Consider the following 17,302-nt stretch of genomic DNA (forward strand, 5'->3'; position numbering starts at 1 on the left):
TCCGCAGCAAACAGCCCTAATACTGACCAGGACCTACTGGAGGATTTCCCTGAAGCTACCCGGCATCCGTGTCCCTGTTTGACCCCGTCACCTTAAGCGCAAGTACATTTGAAGCCCCACTGGGCTCGGTTCATGGAGCTCATGCACTGCCTAAACCTATTTGCTATGTGATGTCTTGCATCTGGACTTCCTAAACTTATAGCACTGTGATATCCTGGTTAAGTGTTGGCGAAATCTTTAGTATAATATCATAAAGCTGGGCTGCCTTAAACCTCCGTTACCGTTATACACACAGTCAGTGTACACGGACTGCTTAACCTAGAAGTACTAGGGGGGGCTGAACCCCTTTTCGGTCCTCTTGATCCTAGAGGGGGAATTCCTAAACTTTATGTCCTACTAAATCCCCCCTCCTTTACATTCTTGCTTTTGTTTGTACGGCTGATGATGCAAGAACCCCAAACTCTCCGCCTGTGACTGAGAGTGACACCTGGGGTTCGTGACTGAGTGCCGTTTCTCTTCCCCCTCGATCAACCTAGATTCCGCAGTTGAGATCCATCTCTGGTTATAGAAAAACCCTCGGGCGTGACACCATGTGGACAATTGAGAAGTTGAAGAAGACAGACAGAAGTTGGTACAACCGTTCGGTCCTAACTCTTCCTACTCCATCTATACATCCAGTTACTGACGAGATGGACCGCTTTAGTTCTCCCAACATCTTCTGAATTGTAAAAAGATCCACTGTGTGGACAATTGAGAAGAAGTTTCAGAAGGCAAGCAGAAGTCAGGTACAACCACAGGTGAGAGGATGCATAGCTGTAGAATGGTTCAGGTAGCATATGAAACCTTCCACATGCTGGATCTTTATACATCTTTGAAGGCTTCATATGCTACCTGAACTGTCCTACAAAGATTTATCTTCTCACCTATGGAAGGTAATAAAACGGTTGAACCCGACTTCTATCTGCCTTCTTAAACTTCTTCTCAATTGTGTACATCTTTGAAGGTTTCATGTCAATATTTCAGATGGTTCCTGGTTCAGGTGGAAATTTACGACTTGCCATTCTCAGCCACTAGCCTCTTCTCAATTGTCCACATGCTGGATCTTTGAAGGCTTCAGATGCTTCCTGAACCAACCTCACCTATGGAATGTATTGTAATAAAACGGCTGTACCCGACTTTTGTCTGCCGTCCTGAACTTCTTCTCATTTGTCCACATGGTGGATCTTTGAAGGCCCCACATGCTTCCTGAACCAACCTCACCTATGGCAGGTATTGTAATAAACCGGCTGTACCCAACCTCTGTCTGCCGTCCTAAACTTCCTCCCAATTGTCCACATGGTGGATCTTTGAAGGCTTCAGATGCTTCCTGAACCAACCTCACCTATGGAATGTATTGTAATAAAACGGCTGTACCCGACCTCTGTCTGCCGTCCTGAACTTCTCAGTTGTCCACATGGTGGATCTTTGTACAGTTGGGAAGACGTTGGGAGACCTAGAGAGGTCATACCATCTCATCACTATCTAGATGGAGTAGGAAAAGGTTGGAACCCCCTCCAGGTTTTAACTGCTGTATTCTACCGAAGAGCTTCACAGGACAAAAGCTGAGGAGTATCCCAACTATGTATAGGTGTCATCAAACCTAAAGGTTAGGAGACAACTCCGAGAGGAGACATCTGTCCAGGAGACAGCTGCCGAAGGTGGGAATCTTTTTAGGAAGATTTCTCCTCACTATCTGTTGTGTCCCCAGGGCAGGACATGTGGTATAATAACCCCAATGGGAACCAAAGTTCTCCTTAATAAAAGGTCTCAGCTGGATCCAACTTTGAGGTGGTCCTATACTCTACTTTGCTGAGATGAATAAGTAATCATACTTAGATCATACTTAGATGTTAACTTGTTGGGATGGAGAAGTCCCTCTAGTGCTGGTCACACAAGGGAACTCTTGGGCATTAAGTTCTCTGCCGAAGGGGATAACTGGCTCATTGGAACTCTTTTCTACCTAGGCATGCTGTATAATCTCCCCTTATCCAGATGTCTGTTAGAATGGCATCCATTCCAGGGAGCAGTGTAGTATTTGGGACCACCAAAAAGAGCCCTTTCCACTACATGTAGGCTAGGATTTCATGTATTTCCTTTTAACAGATTTTCTTCTGACTAAAGAAAAACAGGTCCACACGTCTGACTCCTCTCGTGTTTAAGGAGGTGTGCTTTCTGACGGAAACACTTCCCGCACTGTGGACAGGAAAATGGCCGCACTCCGGTGTGAATCCTCTCGTGGCGCATGAGACCAGCCTTGAGCATAAAACATTTTCCGCACACCTCACATGAAAAAGGGAGCTCGCCCGAGTGACATTTCTGGTGTCTCAGAAGACCTGCTTTCTGAGGGAAACGTTTCCCGCACTCTGAACACAAAAACGGACGTTCACCGGTGTGAGTTCTTTGGTGCCTATGAAGATCTCCTTTCTGAGTGAAACACTTCCCGCAGTCTGAGCATGAGAAAGGACGCTCACCTGTGTGTTTTCTCTGGTGTCTTATGAGGTCTCCTTTCCATATGTAATATTTCCCGCACTCCAAACACGGAAAATTGTGAGCCGCCGTGTGAGATCGCTTGTGTTTAAGTAGCTGCCTTTTATGACTGAAACATTTCCCGCACTCCACACATGAGAAAGGGCGCTCACCTGTGTGAATTCTCTGATGTAGGATGAGTACTGCTTTTTGGGTGAAACTTTTCCCGCAATCTTGGCAGGAAAATGGCTTTCCGCCAGTGTGGACTTTCATGTGGTCATTGAGGCTCCCTTTCTGTGAGAAACATTTCCCACACTCAGAACATGAAAAGGGCTTCTCACCAGTGTGGACCCTCTGGTGTCTAATGAGCAGCCATTTCTTTAAGAAGAATTTATCGCACTCCGCACATGAAAAGATCTCCTCACCGGTGTGTCCTCTCCAATGGATCTGAAGATCAGATTTGGTTTGAAAGCACTTCCCACACTCTGAACACAACAATGAACTCTGCTCTACGGGAAGCTTCCGTCGGGTATGTTGCTCGATGACGTTCTCACCCTCCTCTGCACACCTTCCATTGTGGGCTCGCCGGTGTTTGATGAGCGAATCTTTCTGCATAAAATCCTTGCCACACTCCGTACAGCTGTGCGGCATTTCCCGCGTGTGCGTCTTCTGATGAATAATAAGATGATGCTTGCGGTTGAAACACTTCCCACACTCCAAGCATGAAAAAGGAGTCTCGCCCGTGTGGACCCTATGATGCGACTTCAGATGAGTCTCCTGCCTAAAACGCTTCCCGCACTCCGAGCAGCAATAGGGCCGCTCGTCCGTGTGTTTTCTCACGTGACGGACAAGGTGGGATTTGTGCCTGAAAGATTTCCCGCACTCTGAACACAAATAGGGCCGCGTTCCCGCGTGATACATTTGATGCCTCGCAAGTTCAGATCTCCATTTAAAACTTTTCCCACACTCTGAACATGAAAATGGATTCTCGTCGCCGTGCTGCGGCTCATGTGCTGCAAGGAGTGAACTTGAGGTGAAACAGTTTTCACATTTAGAGCAGGGAAATCTCTTCTCGCTCAGCTTGACATCATCATGTGAAGAGGACTCGCTTGGATCAGACGGATGGCAAGCTAGAGATGTAGTCTCACTTTTCAGATGTTGTGTGTAGATACTGGAGGAACGTGATCCATCAGAAGACTCCTGAGGATTAGAGGCATCAACTGTCCTCTCCACATACTGAGATCCATCAGTTATACTTTGTATACCAGAGAGTAATCCTGGAGAAGGTTGTGTGATGTCATCATCTGGAGATGGAATAAGATGTCCCTCAGAAGTATTCCTGATCCAAGCATTGTGTCCATCTGTAGGAGAAAGAAAAGAACAGAGATGGACCTTCATATGGTGTACAGCATCTCCTCCTCATTTGTTGGTCACATGACGTTATATTGAGGAATGGAGATGGACCTTCATATGGTGTACAGTGTCTCCTCCTCATTTGTTGGGGACATGACATTATATTGAGGGATGGAGATGGACCTTCATATGGTGTACAGCATCTCCTCCTCATTTGTTGGTCACATGACGTTATATTGAGGAATGGAGATGGACCTTCATATGGTGTACAGTGTCTCCTCCTCATTTGTTGGGGACATGACATTATATTGAGGGATGGAGATGGACCTTCATATGGTGTACAGTATCTCCTCCTCATGTGTTGGTCACATGACGTTATATTGAGGAATGGAGATGGACCTTCATATGGTGTACAGTATCTCCTCCTCATTTGTTGGTCACATGACGTTATATTGGGGAATGGAGATGGACCTTCATATGGTGTACAGTATCTCCTCCTCATTTGTTGGTCACATGACGTTATATTGAGGAATGGAGATGGACCTTCATATGGTGTACAGTATCTCCTCCTCATTTGTTGGTCACATGACGTTATATTGAGGAATGGAGATGGACCTTCATATGGTGTACAGTATCTCCTCCTCATTTGTTGGTCACATGACGTTATATTGAGGAATGGAGATGGACCTTCATATGGTGTACAGTATCTCCTCCTCATTTGTTGGTCACATGACGTTATATTGAGGAATGGAGATGGACCTTCATATGGTGTACAGTATCTCCTCCTCATTTGTTGGTCACATGACGTTATATTGAGGAATGGAGATGGACCTTCATATGGTGTACAGTATCTCCTCCTCATTTGTTGGTCACATGACGTTATATTGAGGAATGGAGATGGACCTTCATATGGTGTACAGTATCTCCTCCTCATTTGTTGGTCACATGACGTTATATTGAGGAATGGAGATGGACCTTCATATGGTGTACAGTATCTCCTCCTCATTTGTTGGTCACATGACGTTATATTGAGGAATGGAGATGGACCTTCATATGGTGTACAGTATCTCCTCCTCATTTGTTGGTCACATGACGTTATATTGAGGAATGGAGATGGACCTTCATATGGTGTACAGTATCTCCTCCTCATTTGTTGGTCACATGACGTTATATTGAGGAATGGAGATGGACCTTCATATGGTGTACAGTATCTCCTCCTCATTTGTTGGTCACATGACGTTATATTGAGGAATGGAGATGGACCTTCATATGGTGTACAGTATCTCCTCCTCATTTGTTGGTCACATGACGTTATATTGAGGAATGGAGATGGACCTTCATATGGTGTACAGTATCTCCTCCTCATTTGTTGGTCACATGACGTTATATTGAGGAATGGAGATGGACCTTCATATGGTGTACAGTATCTCCTCCTCATTTGTTGGTCACATGACGTTATATTGAGGAATGGAGATGGACCTTCATATGGTGTACAGTATCTCCTCCTCATTTGTTGGTCACATGACGTTATATTGAGGAATGGAGATGGACCTTCATATGGTGTACAGTATCTCCTCCTCATTTGTTGGTCACATGACGTTATATTGAGGAATGGAGATGGACCTTCATATGGTGTACAGTATCTCCTCATTTGTTGGTCACATGACGTTATATTGAGGAATGGAGATGGACCTCCATATGGTGTACAGTATCTCCTCCTCATTTGTTGGTCACATGACCTTATATTGATTAATGGAGATGGACCTTCATATGGTGTACAGTATCTCCTCCTCATTTGTTGGTCACATGACGTTATATTGAGGAATGGAGATGGACCTTCATATGGTGTCCAGTGTCTCCTCCTCATTTGTTGGTCACATGACGTTATATTGAGGAATGGAGATGGACCTTCATATGGTGTACAGTATCTCCTCCTCATTTGTTGGTCACATGACGTTATATTGAGGAATGGAGATGGACCTTCATATGGTGTACAGTATCTCCTCCTCATTTGTTGGTCACATGACGTTATATTGAGGAATGGAGATGGACCTTCATATGGTGTACAGTATCTCCTCATTTGTTGGTCACATGACGTTATATTGGGGAATGGAGATGGACCTTCATATGGTGTACAGTATCTCCTCCTCTTATATTACCTACCTGTCTCCCCCGTAGAGTGCGGATCACTTCCTACATAAACTTCTTCATTTTCCTCCTCAATCTCAACTTTGACATCAGTCAGGTCCTCACCCTAAGCCCACAAAATGACACAGAAGAGAGAATATAGAAAAGTTTATAATCTTATACAGTTTGAAGCCTTTGTTGACGTCCAGATCCTCAGATATACCTGATCATGGTGGGGGATGGTGAGATCTTCCTGGGTGGGATCCCGGGAATACAGAGGACGGGGACATCTCTCTGGTGGGTTCCTCTTACTGGATCCATCTGTAGGAAACACACACACTGACTGAATACATTGTTTCTATGTGTGTATCAGATGATGGGGGATGTAGGCGGAGCCTCCGTACTGCTCTCTCCTCTTACCCGGTGATGTGAGGGGCGGGGCATTCTCCATCACCACGTCCTTGTAGAGATCCCGGTGTCCTTCTAGATACTCCCACTCCTCCATGGAGAGATAGACAGAGACATCCTGACACCTTATAGGAACCTGACACACACAATGATACAGTCACCACCCAGACACGCCCCTTGTCTGTTCCCGGATCATGTCCCAGAATCCCCGGCACCGCTCACCTCTCCCGTCACCACCCAGACACGCCCCTTGTCTGTTCCTGGATCATGTCCCAGAATTCCCGGCACCGCTCACCTCTCCCGTCACCACCCAGACACGCCCCTTGTCTGTTCCTGGATCATGTCCCAGAATCCCCGGCACCGCTCACCTCTCCCGTCACCACCCAGACACACCCCTTGTCTGTTCCTGGATCATGTCCCAGAATTCCCGGCACCGCTCACCTCTCCCATCACCACCCAGACACGCCCCTTGTCTGTTCCTGGATCATGTCCCAGAATCCCCGGCACCGCTCACCTCTCCCGTCAGCAGCTCCATCATCTTCTTGGTGGCTTCTAGAATCTTCTGGTCATTGTGTCCCTCTGCTGTTAGGTGAGTTGAAGGCTCTTGTTGATGGCTTCTAGGGGTCCATATCTCACCAGAAGTTTTCTTTACTACTACAAAATCCTTTGTAAAATGAGATCGTTATTACCATGTATATCCCCGGAAGTCAAAGCCGTGATTTACTAAAAGCTCACCTCTCCGGTCAGCAGGTAGATGATCTCCAGGGTGAGGTTTATTATCCTGTCCATCATGTGACTTCGGTCCCCATCCATCCCCATTGATGCTTCTTTCTGTACAAAGATGAATGTCTGTATTTAGGATGTATCCGGTCTATAAATGGCGGCTCTGGATGGACAGTTGGATAAATGGCTCTATATTTAGGATGTATCTGGTCTATAAATGGCGGCTCTGGATGGACAGTTGGATAAATGGCTCTATATTTAGGATGTATCTGGTCTATAAATGGCGGCTCTGGATGGACAGTTGGATGAATGGCTCTATATTTAGGATGTATCCGGTCTATAAATGGCGGCTCTGGATGGACAGTTGGATAAATGGTTCTATATTTAGGATGAGTCTGGTCTATAAATGGCGGCTCTGGGTGGACAGTTGGATAAATGGTTCTATATTTAGGATGTATCCGGTCTATAAATGGCGGCTCTGGATGGACAGTTGGATAAATGGTTCTATATTTAGGATGAGTCTGGTCTATAAATGGCGGCTCTGGATGGACGGTTGGATAAATGGCTCTATATTTAGGATGTATCCGGTCTATAAATGGCGGCTCTGGATGGACAGTTGGATAAATGGCCATCACAGTGACTATGGAGGACGAGGACGGACATGACGGGGGAGGGTTACTGGGTGTAAATATAGAATAATATCTTATTACCTCCTCTGCTGCCAGTCCCAGCAATGTCTCCTCTCTACTTCCTCCCGACTCACCTCTCACCAGGAACTTCCTTTTTCAATCACTTAGCATCTTCCTTGACTTCACTTCCTGTCTGTAGGTGATAGCATTTCCTGTCTGTGCGTTCCACTCGACATACGTGAGACCTCCATCTTGTGGAGAATGCAGAAATTGCAGCTTATATTGTCTTTCAGAAGCCCATTTGTTGCCTCGTGGGGCTTCTTCCATTATACTGAACACTCGCATTGTGCCGAAACTAAAATCAAAATGTTCAAAAATTCTAAGAAATAAAGTACGAGTAAAATTGGAATGGTGTGCAGAAAATTGAGGTAAAATTGGAAAGGTGGAAACATAGAGTGACGACAGGAGAAGACCAAGTGGTCCATCAACCTTTTATTTTTTCGGTAACGCATTTGTCGTGGATGGAGCTCTGTTTATCCCAGTCGTGGTTAAGTTAATTGTTGACTGACTCAAGCGTCTGCTGGAAGTCCATTCGAAGCGTCTTCTACTCTTCTGGTGAACTGATACTTTGTAATATTGCTCTTCTTGACCCAATTTTTGTTGCATTTGTACGGCATAGTCTGCCATTTGCTCCCCGTGGCTTGTCTCCAGATCGTACTGCATTGGGACCTCACTGATGGCCAATTATCAAGCTTGGATCATCTTCTGACCTTGATATGGCCTGCTCCATTGGTACTTCTCTGGTCACCAGTTATCGAGCTTGGATCATCTTCTGACCTTGCTATGGCCTGCTCCCTTGGTACTTCTCTGGTCACCAGTTATCGAGCTTGGATCATCTTCTGAACTTGCTATAGCCTGCTCCATTGGTACCTCTCTGGTCACCAGTTATCGAGCTTGGATCATCTTCTGAACTTGCTATGGCCTGCTCCATTGGTACCTCTCTGGTCACCAGTTATCAAGCTTGGATCATCTTCTGACCTTGCTATGGCCTCCTCCATTGGTACCTCACTGGTCACCAGTTTTTGATCTTGGCTCATCTTCTAACCTTGCTTTGGCCTACTGCATTTGTACCTTACTGGCCACCAATTATCAAGCTTGGCTCATCTTCTGACCTTGCTATGGGCTCCTCCATTGGTACCTCACTAGCCACCAGTTATCAAGCTTGGATCATCTTCTGACCTTGCTATGGCCTCCTCCATTGGTACATCACTGGTCACCAGTTATTGAGTTTGGATCATCTTCTGGCCTGCTGCTTTCTTACCTTGTTGAGCACCAATTTTCGATCTGGGCTCATCTTCTGACCTTGCCATGACATGCTCCATTGTTACCTCACTGTCAGTTTTGGAGCTAGGCTTTCCTTTCAGACCTTGCTATGGCCTGATCTATTAATACCTTACTGGCCACCAATTTATAGAACTTGGCTCTTGTGACCTTTCTGTGGTTTGCTCCATTGGTAACCTGCTGATTTCCAGATATGGAACCTAACTTGTCTTTTGACCTTGCTTCCGCCTGCTACATCTCCTCTTCTGATCCGAGTCATCACTCAGAACCTGCTGTTGTTGCGACCCGGATATCCTTCTGTGGGTGCTACTGCTCTACACTGTCCACCAGCTTTCCAGCTGAACTAGATGCCACGACCTCTATTGTTGACCTACAGACACCCCAGGAACTAATGCCATACCACTACCCCTGAGCTACTTCATCAGAGGAGCTTTGGCTGTAGAAGAAAGAGGGGCCACCCTAATCCTCCAAGTCTCAAATAGGGAATATGGCTGCCTCTGTCCTTGCCTTTGTGGTACGGCCCAGAGGGTGAGGTCCCAATGTCATGCCTACCTACTGACCATCAAGTTCCCACTGTTTATCATAAGCTGCCCCTCCACCATTACCTCCTATACCTCCTCACCATTCCCATAACCCCCCAGCCATAAGGTCCCATCCCTCAGCCATCAGGTTCTCTCCCTTCCCCTTCATCTCACTGCCATCAGCTCCAATATTACCTCCTATCCCTCCTCACCATCCCCATAACCCCCCAGCCATCAGGTCCCTTCCCCACAGCCATTAGGTCCCATCCTCCCAGCCATCAGGTTCTCTCCCTCAGCCATCGGGTTCTCTCCCTTCCCCCTCATCTCACCATCAGGTTCTCTCCCTTCCCCCTCATCTCACTGCCATCAGCTCCAATATTACCTCCTATCCCTCATCACCATCCCCATAACCTCCCAGCCATCAGGTCCCATCCTCCCAGCCATCAGGTCCCATCCTCCCAGCCATCAGGTCCCATCCCTCAGCCATCAGGTTCTCTCCCTTCCCCCTCATCTCACTGCCATCAGCTCCACCATTACCTCTCATCCCTCCTCACCATCCCCATAACCCCCCAGCCATCAGGTCCCTTCCCCACAGCCATTAGGTCCCATCCCCACAGCCATCAGGTTCCGTCCCTCAGCCATCAGGTTCTCTCCCTTCCCCCTCATCGCACTGCCATCAGCTCCACCATTACCACCTATCCCTCCTCACCATTCCCATAACCCCCCAGCCATCAGGCCCCATTCCTCAGCCATCATGTTCTCTCCCTTCCCCCTCATCTCACTGCCATCAGCTCCATCATTACCTCTCATCCCTCCTCACCATTCCCATAACCCCCCAGCCATTAGGTCCCATCCTCCCAGCCATCAGGTCCCGTCCCTCAGCCATCAGGTTCTCTCCCTTCCCCCTCATCTCACTGCCATCCGCTCCACCATTACCTCCTATCCCTCCTCACCATCCCCATAACCCCCCAGGCATCAGGTCCCATTCCTCAGCCATCAGGTTCTCTCCCTTCCCCCTCATCTCACTGCCATCAGCTCCCGTTCCCCATCATCAACTTCCATCTTCCGCCCCACCACCAGGAATCTTTTCCAACATGCAGAAAAATAGAATCTTTTATAATTTAACTTTCATTTTAATAGTTTTTAAAACAAAAAAACATGCGTAACATGTCAGGTGACCATAGCAAGTTGAGGTAGGTACTGGCCACAAGTAGAACAGGAACTGACCTAAACTATAATGGGGACATCAAGGAACCCGCGACCACTACCGAGAGATGAGATCACTATAGAAATATGTGCGTCCAGTAGGTTGTTAATGAACCCTGATGAAGGGGAAGGTTTGAGCCCCCCGAAACGCGTTGGCTTTGTTCTGTTGCCATGTACACTAAACACCTACTGGACTCACAATAGTTCTATGGCGCTCTCATTCTTCCTACGTATCTCAGAGTGGTCTTTATTACAGGAAGTTTCACGTTGGATTACTGCAACCATACACGAAGCTCACCAAGATTCCGGGAAGAATATACTTGGCTCTCGTATGAGGACAATATGTGCTGATCCCGGAGTTCAGCTTCAGGACAAGGAGCCGTTCAAAGTTCATCCACCTGTCTGCTGTCCTTGAGGACCACCAGCTGGGGGAGAGCTGGAAGTCAACTATAAGAACTCCTCGAAAAATGGAGCAACAATGATCTTTATCCGTAGATGAGACCCTTCAACATCACAAGAGGTTTTTCTCAAGTGGGACCTCCTGTTCCACCCAGTTTTACTTCCAGAACATCTCCAGCTGGAAAAGGTCCCTCAACTCTTTAAACATTCTGATGTCCAGAAGATGATTTGGTTTCCATACTTTAGTCATGATCTTTATCTAAAGACGGCCACCAGCTGGAAGTCCACTATAGGAACCTCTCAAAGTTAGGAGCAACATTGATTTTTATCTGTAGAAGAGACCCTTCAACATCACAAGAGGTTTTTCTTGAGTGGGACCTCCTGTTCCACCCAGTTTATCTTCCGGGAACATCTCCAGCAATCCATGCTGTAAAAGGTCCCTCAGCTCTTTGAACATACTGATGTCATGAAGGTGATTTGTTTTCCATACTTAAGTCATGATTTCTATAGATGACCACCAGCTGGAGGAGAGCTGGAAGTCCACTATGGGAACACGATTGAAGTCTGAGGCAACAAATGATCTTTATCTGTAGAAGAGACCCTTCAACATCACAAGAGGTTTTTCTCAAGTGAGACTTCCTGTTCCACCCAGTTTTGCTTCCAGAACATCTCCGGCAATCCTTACTGGAAAAGGTCCCTCAACTCTTTGAACATTCTGATGTCTAGAAGATGATTTGGGTTCCATACTTAAGTCATGATCTTTATCTACAGACGGCCACCAGCTGGAGGAGAGCTGGAAGTCCACCATAGGAACCCCTCGAAGTCAGGGGCAACAATGATCTTTATCTGTAGAAGAGACCCTTCAACATCACAAGAGGTTTTTCTTGAGTGGGACCTCTCTTTCCACCCAGTTTAGCTTCCAGAACATCTCCAGTAATGCTTACTGGAAACGGTCCCTCAGCTCTCTGAACATTCTGATGTCTAGAAGAGGATGTTTTTTCCATACTTAAGTCATGATCTTTATCTATAGAAGTCCACCAGCTGGAAGTCCACTATAGGAACCCCTCGAAGTCAGGAGCAACAAATGATCTTCATGCGCAGATGAGACCTTTTAACGTCACAGGAGGTTTTTCTCTCGAGTGGGACCTCCTGTTCCACCAAGTTTTGCTTTCAGACCATCTCTGACAATCCATGCTGGAAAAGGCCCCTCAGCTTTTTGAACATTCTGATGTCTAGAAGGTGATTTAATCCCTATCACAAATGCCTTCCACGTCTTGGAACAAGAGTATGGCGTCTCCCTCATATGAGGTTCCAATATGGATGTGTATATAAAGCCTTTCCTGGACTCTGAATGCAACTGTCACTTCCAGTTATCCTTTGTTAGCTTGAAATGTCTGACAAGAACATCTTCCACCCCGTGATAAGTCAAAAACTCTTGATCAAAACTTGTCAAGAAAATGGCTGACCAATGTGGGTTCTCTGATGTTGCACAAGAACATTTAAAGGGCTACTCTGTTTTAATTCTCAGGGGATCAGCTGCCTCTCATTTTGCTCTAATTTCCTTCACTTTGGGGGCCTGTGTTCTTCCCACAATGGACCCTCTGATGCCTAAGAAGACTGTTTTTGAAGGTGAAGCTTTTCCCACACGTGGAACAGGTATATTGCTTCTCAGTAGTGTGAGAGTCCTGATGTGAAATAAGACAGGCTTTCCTGGTGAAACGCTTCCCACACACCAAACAGGAAAATGGCTTCTCGCTGGTGTGGCACTTTAAATGACTACTTAAGTTCTCTTTAGATGGAAAACATTTGCCACACTCAGGACAAGGAAAGGGCTTTTCTCCGGTGTGGACTCTCTGGTGCGTAACAAGTTTATATTTTTTTGTGAATGATTTTGCACACTCTGAGCATGCAAAGGTCTCCCCGGTGTGGACTCTCTGGTGTAGAACAAGTTCGGATTTCTTTTTGAACGTCTTCTCACAGTTCAAGCATGAAAAAGGACGCTCGTCCATATGGCTGCTCTGGTGGGTAAGAAGGTCGCCTTTCTGGGTGAAACTTTTCCCGCACTCTGAACAAGAATACGGCCGCACGCCCGTGTGAAGCCGCTCATGTAAAACAAGGCTCGCTTTCTGCGTGAAACTTTTCCCACAGTCTAAACACGAAAAAGGACGCTCCCCAGTGTGAGTTCTCTGGTGCGTAAGAAGGTCTCCATTCCGAGTGAAACACTTCCCACACTCTGAGCAAGCGTATGGCCGCACGCCAGTGTGAAAGCGCTCGTGCACTATGAGATTCGCTTTTTGGGTGAAACATTTCCCGCATTCCATACATGAAAAAGGGCGCTCGCCCGTGTGAATTCTCTGGTGCCTGAGAAGGTCTCCTTTCCAAGTGAAGCCTTTCCCACACTCTGGGCAGGAAAACAGCTTCTCATTGTTGCGCAATTTGGAACTGGAATTGGCGCTTCCTTTTCCTTTACCACCATTTTCTGTATTATGACCTGGAGATAAGATGAGATGACCTTCTGAGGTGCCCCGAGCATCACGTCCATCTGTTGGAACAAAAATGTTATATTAGGTGCACGTTATTGTTTACTGTTTGGCAGCCGGAGTGATCTGCCGCGGCAAATGAACTCCCAACTTCGTTACCAAAATTTATGATTGCACCTGTAAGTACCTCCTGAACCTTTCCCTCACATGTTGCTGGCCTGTCCAGAATGGTACAGGAAATGATCTTTTGGGCATCACATGGATACTCTACTTCCTGTCAGTAGATGCGTCATTGGACTCCCCCTTTGTAGTTCCAGAGGTGACGCCACCAACAATAATGCTGTGGGACACCATTCATGATTCATCGTCCTCTTACCAGACGACGAGAAGGTCTGTGGGATCTCCATCACCTTCAGTCACCTTCCATACTGGTCCACCATTCAGACCCCTTCCTCCTCTTACCAGACACTGAGACGGTCCATAGGTTCTCCATCACCTTCAGTCACCCTCCATACTAGCCCACCATTCAGAACCCATTCTCCTCTTACCAGATGATGAGAAGGTCCATAGGTTCTCCCTCACCTTTCTGTCATCCTCTATACTGGTATGAGAAGGTCCATAGGTTCTCCATCACCTCCAGTCACCCTCTATACTGGTCCACCATTCAGAACCCATTCTCCTCTGACCAGATGATGAGAAGGTCTGTGGGATCTCCATCACCTTCAGTCACCCTCTATACTGGTCCACCATTCAGAACCCATTCTCCTCTTACCAGATGATGAGAAGGTCTCTGGAGTCTCCATCACCTTCAGTCATATTGTGTTCTTCAAACCTATAAAATGGAAATGTGAACAGTTCCCACGTCCATCGTGTATTACCGTACTTACCCCTTCCGAGAGAGGATTCCTCCTCTTTAACGGTCACCCTAGTCTGCTGATCTCCCAACACATCCACCTCTTCTTCCTTCTCTTTAACGTCAACTTTCATATTACTCGGCTCTTCACCCTAAACCAGAAGAATGACAGAAAATAACATCTTTACCACGGCAGTGCCGCCAACTAGACACACGGAGGAATGTCATCTCATAGGGTTCGGGGTCACTCCTAGACTACTAAGTCCCACCGACCTGATCATGGTGGGGGACGGTGAGATCTTCCTGGGTGGGATCCCGGGAGTACAGAGGACGGGGACATCTCTCTGGTGGGTTCCTCTTACTGGATCCATCTGTAGGAAACACACACACTGACTGAATACATTGTTTCTATGTGTGTATCAGATGATGGGGGATGTAGGCGGAGCCTCCGTACTGCTGTCTCCTCTTACACAGATATGGAGAACAGATGCTCCATCATGATGTTCTTGTAGAGATCATCTGACTTGATGATGGTCTACATCTGTGAAGGTCTACAGATCCTCAATCATCCATCCGTATACCTGGATAGTTTCTGTATTTAGAGTTCATTACTCACCTGTGATGGTATCTAGAGAAGAATCCTCCCGTTTCATTTCTGCCATCATCCCGACCTCCTCTGCAGTCTCCTGATAACCCATCACATGCGTCTCCTCTTCTTCTTCTTTAACCTCAACTTTTATATACATCTGTTCCTCCTGCTAAACCAACAGATTGCCAGAATATCATGTGAGAACCAATAACCTGAGACTACATAGATAATCCTCATTTCATCTGGAGTCACGGCAGGGTTCCATCCACCGACCTGATCATGGTGGGGGATGGTGAGATGTTCCTGGGTGGGATCCCGGGAATACAGAGGGCGGGGACATCTCTCTGGTGGGTTCCTCTTACTGGATCCATCTGTAGGAAACACACACACTGACTGAATACATTGTTTCTATGTGTGTATCAGATGATGGGGGATGTAGGCGGAGCCTCCGTACTGCTCTCTCCTCTTACCCGGTGATGTGAGGGGCGGCTCATTCTCCATCACCAATGATGGGAAGGTCTACAGATCCTCAATGCACATACCTTGGTTGCGTTCTTCTAATGATGAAGATTCAGTTCCCATACTGGAATCCTCGGCAGGCCTCTCTCTCATTAAAATGTTAGGAACCCCCAAAATATTCTTCTTCTTCTTATTGGCTTCCAAACTATCTCCTCATAGTATGTGAACCTTACCGCTCTTTCAAGAAGTTATCGTTACATAGTAGATACCTGGTGGTCCCTCCAGTCCTTAGCCAACGAGAGTGGCGACGCTATGCCAGCCCATCCCGAGTCTTCTGGGTTGCCACTCTTGATGCCCATGCTCCAATTTTCATATGGGGGAAACCGTTCACTTCCTCTTTTGTCCCAAGCTAGCCGCCCCACTTGACCCTTCAAAAGGCCTTGTGGAGCAACTCCGGAAGTGTAATTGATAGTGACTCCTCCTATTTTGGAGGTTCGAAGGTGTTCCCCTTGTTACCCAATGTGGCTTATAGGCAGCCGCTGTGGCAAATGAAGCATGTCGGGAAGCCTACAACGATGCCACCGGAAGTGCCTAGCCAATGCCCACCCATAGCCTTGGTCCCACCACAGTGAGTGGAGTTATATAGTGGGCAAGAAGATATTAAGTGAGGAAAGTCAGTACCTACACTACACCTCAACTAGCTGGGCTGATAGGGCTACTTTAAACCTCATCTCCTACCCTGTTGGCTCCACCCACCTTCTCTAACTTATAATACTTTCGGGAAAAAATTGAAAATTTGAACAATTTCTGCAGATTGTGTCCATAACTCACCTGTGCCGACAACCAATGAAGGCTCCTCCTGTTTAACCGTCGCCATCATCTCACCCTCCTCCATTGGCTGACGGTGACCCATCACATACGTCTCTTCTTCTTCCTCTTTGACCTCAACTTTCATCTCGTTGAGGTTTTCCTTCTAAAGGAAATTGGTAAAATTTGAGTAAGAATAACCTAAAACCCGAAAGAAAGGATATCGCTTTATGCAGAGAAGTCACATTTATATTCACCGACCTGATCATGGTGGGGGATGGTGAGCTCTTCCTGGGTGGGATCCCGGGAATACAGGGGGCGGGGACGTCTCTCATGGTGGGGGATGGTGAGATCTTCCTGGGTGGGGTCCCGGGAATACAGAGGACGGGGACATCTCTCTGGTGGGTTCCTCTTACTGGATCCATCTGTAGGAAACACACACACTGACTGAATACATTGTTTCTATGTGTGTATCAGATGATGGGGGATCTAGGTGGACCCTCCGTACTGCTCTCTCCTCTTACCCGGTGATGTGAGGGGCGGGGCATTCTCCATCACCACGTCCTTGTAGAGATCCCGGTGTCCTTCTATATCCTCCCACTCCTCCGGTTCCAGCAATAGCTTCCCTCTGCTTCCCAACTCAACCGTCACGGCTGATCCTCCATCATGACGTTCCTCAGACCTCAGTGGTGGTGGGAAAGGCTTGAATCTGGAGCCTGGTTGCTTTTACGGATTTCCTCAACCGAAGACACGGCCTCCTAATACGTGATACTAAACCGTCATCTCCATCCTTCTGCAACATGAAGAGAAATATCATCATGGTCCATGGTGTCACCGTTCCCGGAATATGGATCTAAACCCACTAAAGGTGAGAAGATCCCCAAACCACCCTCCAGAATGCT

At 47.0% G+C, this 17,302-nt stretch overlaps 2 protein-coding genes across 2 annotated transcripts in view; both read right to left on the minus strand.

Annotated features, from left to right (window-relative positions):
• Positions 1-2,154: 2,154 nt before the first annotated feature.
• On the minus strand, positions 2,155-10,669 carry LOC108799923 (gastrula zinc finger protein XlCGF26.1-like). Its single transcript, XM_018571871.1, has 4 exons — positions 10,634-10,669; positions 7,129-7,224; positions 6,022-6,112; positions 2,155-3,866 (listed from the first exon to the last, which is right to left on the minus strand). The coding sequence occupies exons 1-4, from the start codon at positions 10,667-10,669 to the stop codon at positions 2,155-2,157; spliced, it is 1,935 nt and encodes a 644-aa protein (XP_018427373.1).
• A 2,096-nt stretch (positions 10,670-12,765) lies between these two features.
• LOC108799924 (zinc finger protein 850-like) overlaps positions 12,766-17,302 on the minus strand; it is a 42,366-nt gene continuing 37,829 nt past the window's right edge. Inside the window, exon 5 of the mRNA XM_018571872.1 lies at positions 12,766-13,583. Coding sequence (XP_018427374.1) covers positions 12,766-13,583 — 818 coding nt within the window. The remainder of the gene's footprint in view (positions 13,584-17,302) is intronic.

This window comes from Nanorana parkeri, unplaced genomic scaffold (genome assembly GCF_000935625.1).
Source record: "Nanorana parkeri isolate BGI_ZX_2015 unplaced genomic scaffold, ASM93562v1 scaffold1855, whole genome shotgun sequence".
Classification (NCBI taxonomy): domain Eukaryota; kingdom Metazoa; phylum Chordata; class Amphibia; order Anura; family Dicroglossidae; genus Nanorana; species Nanorana parkeri.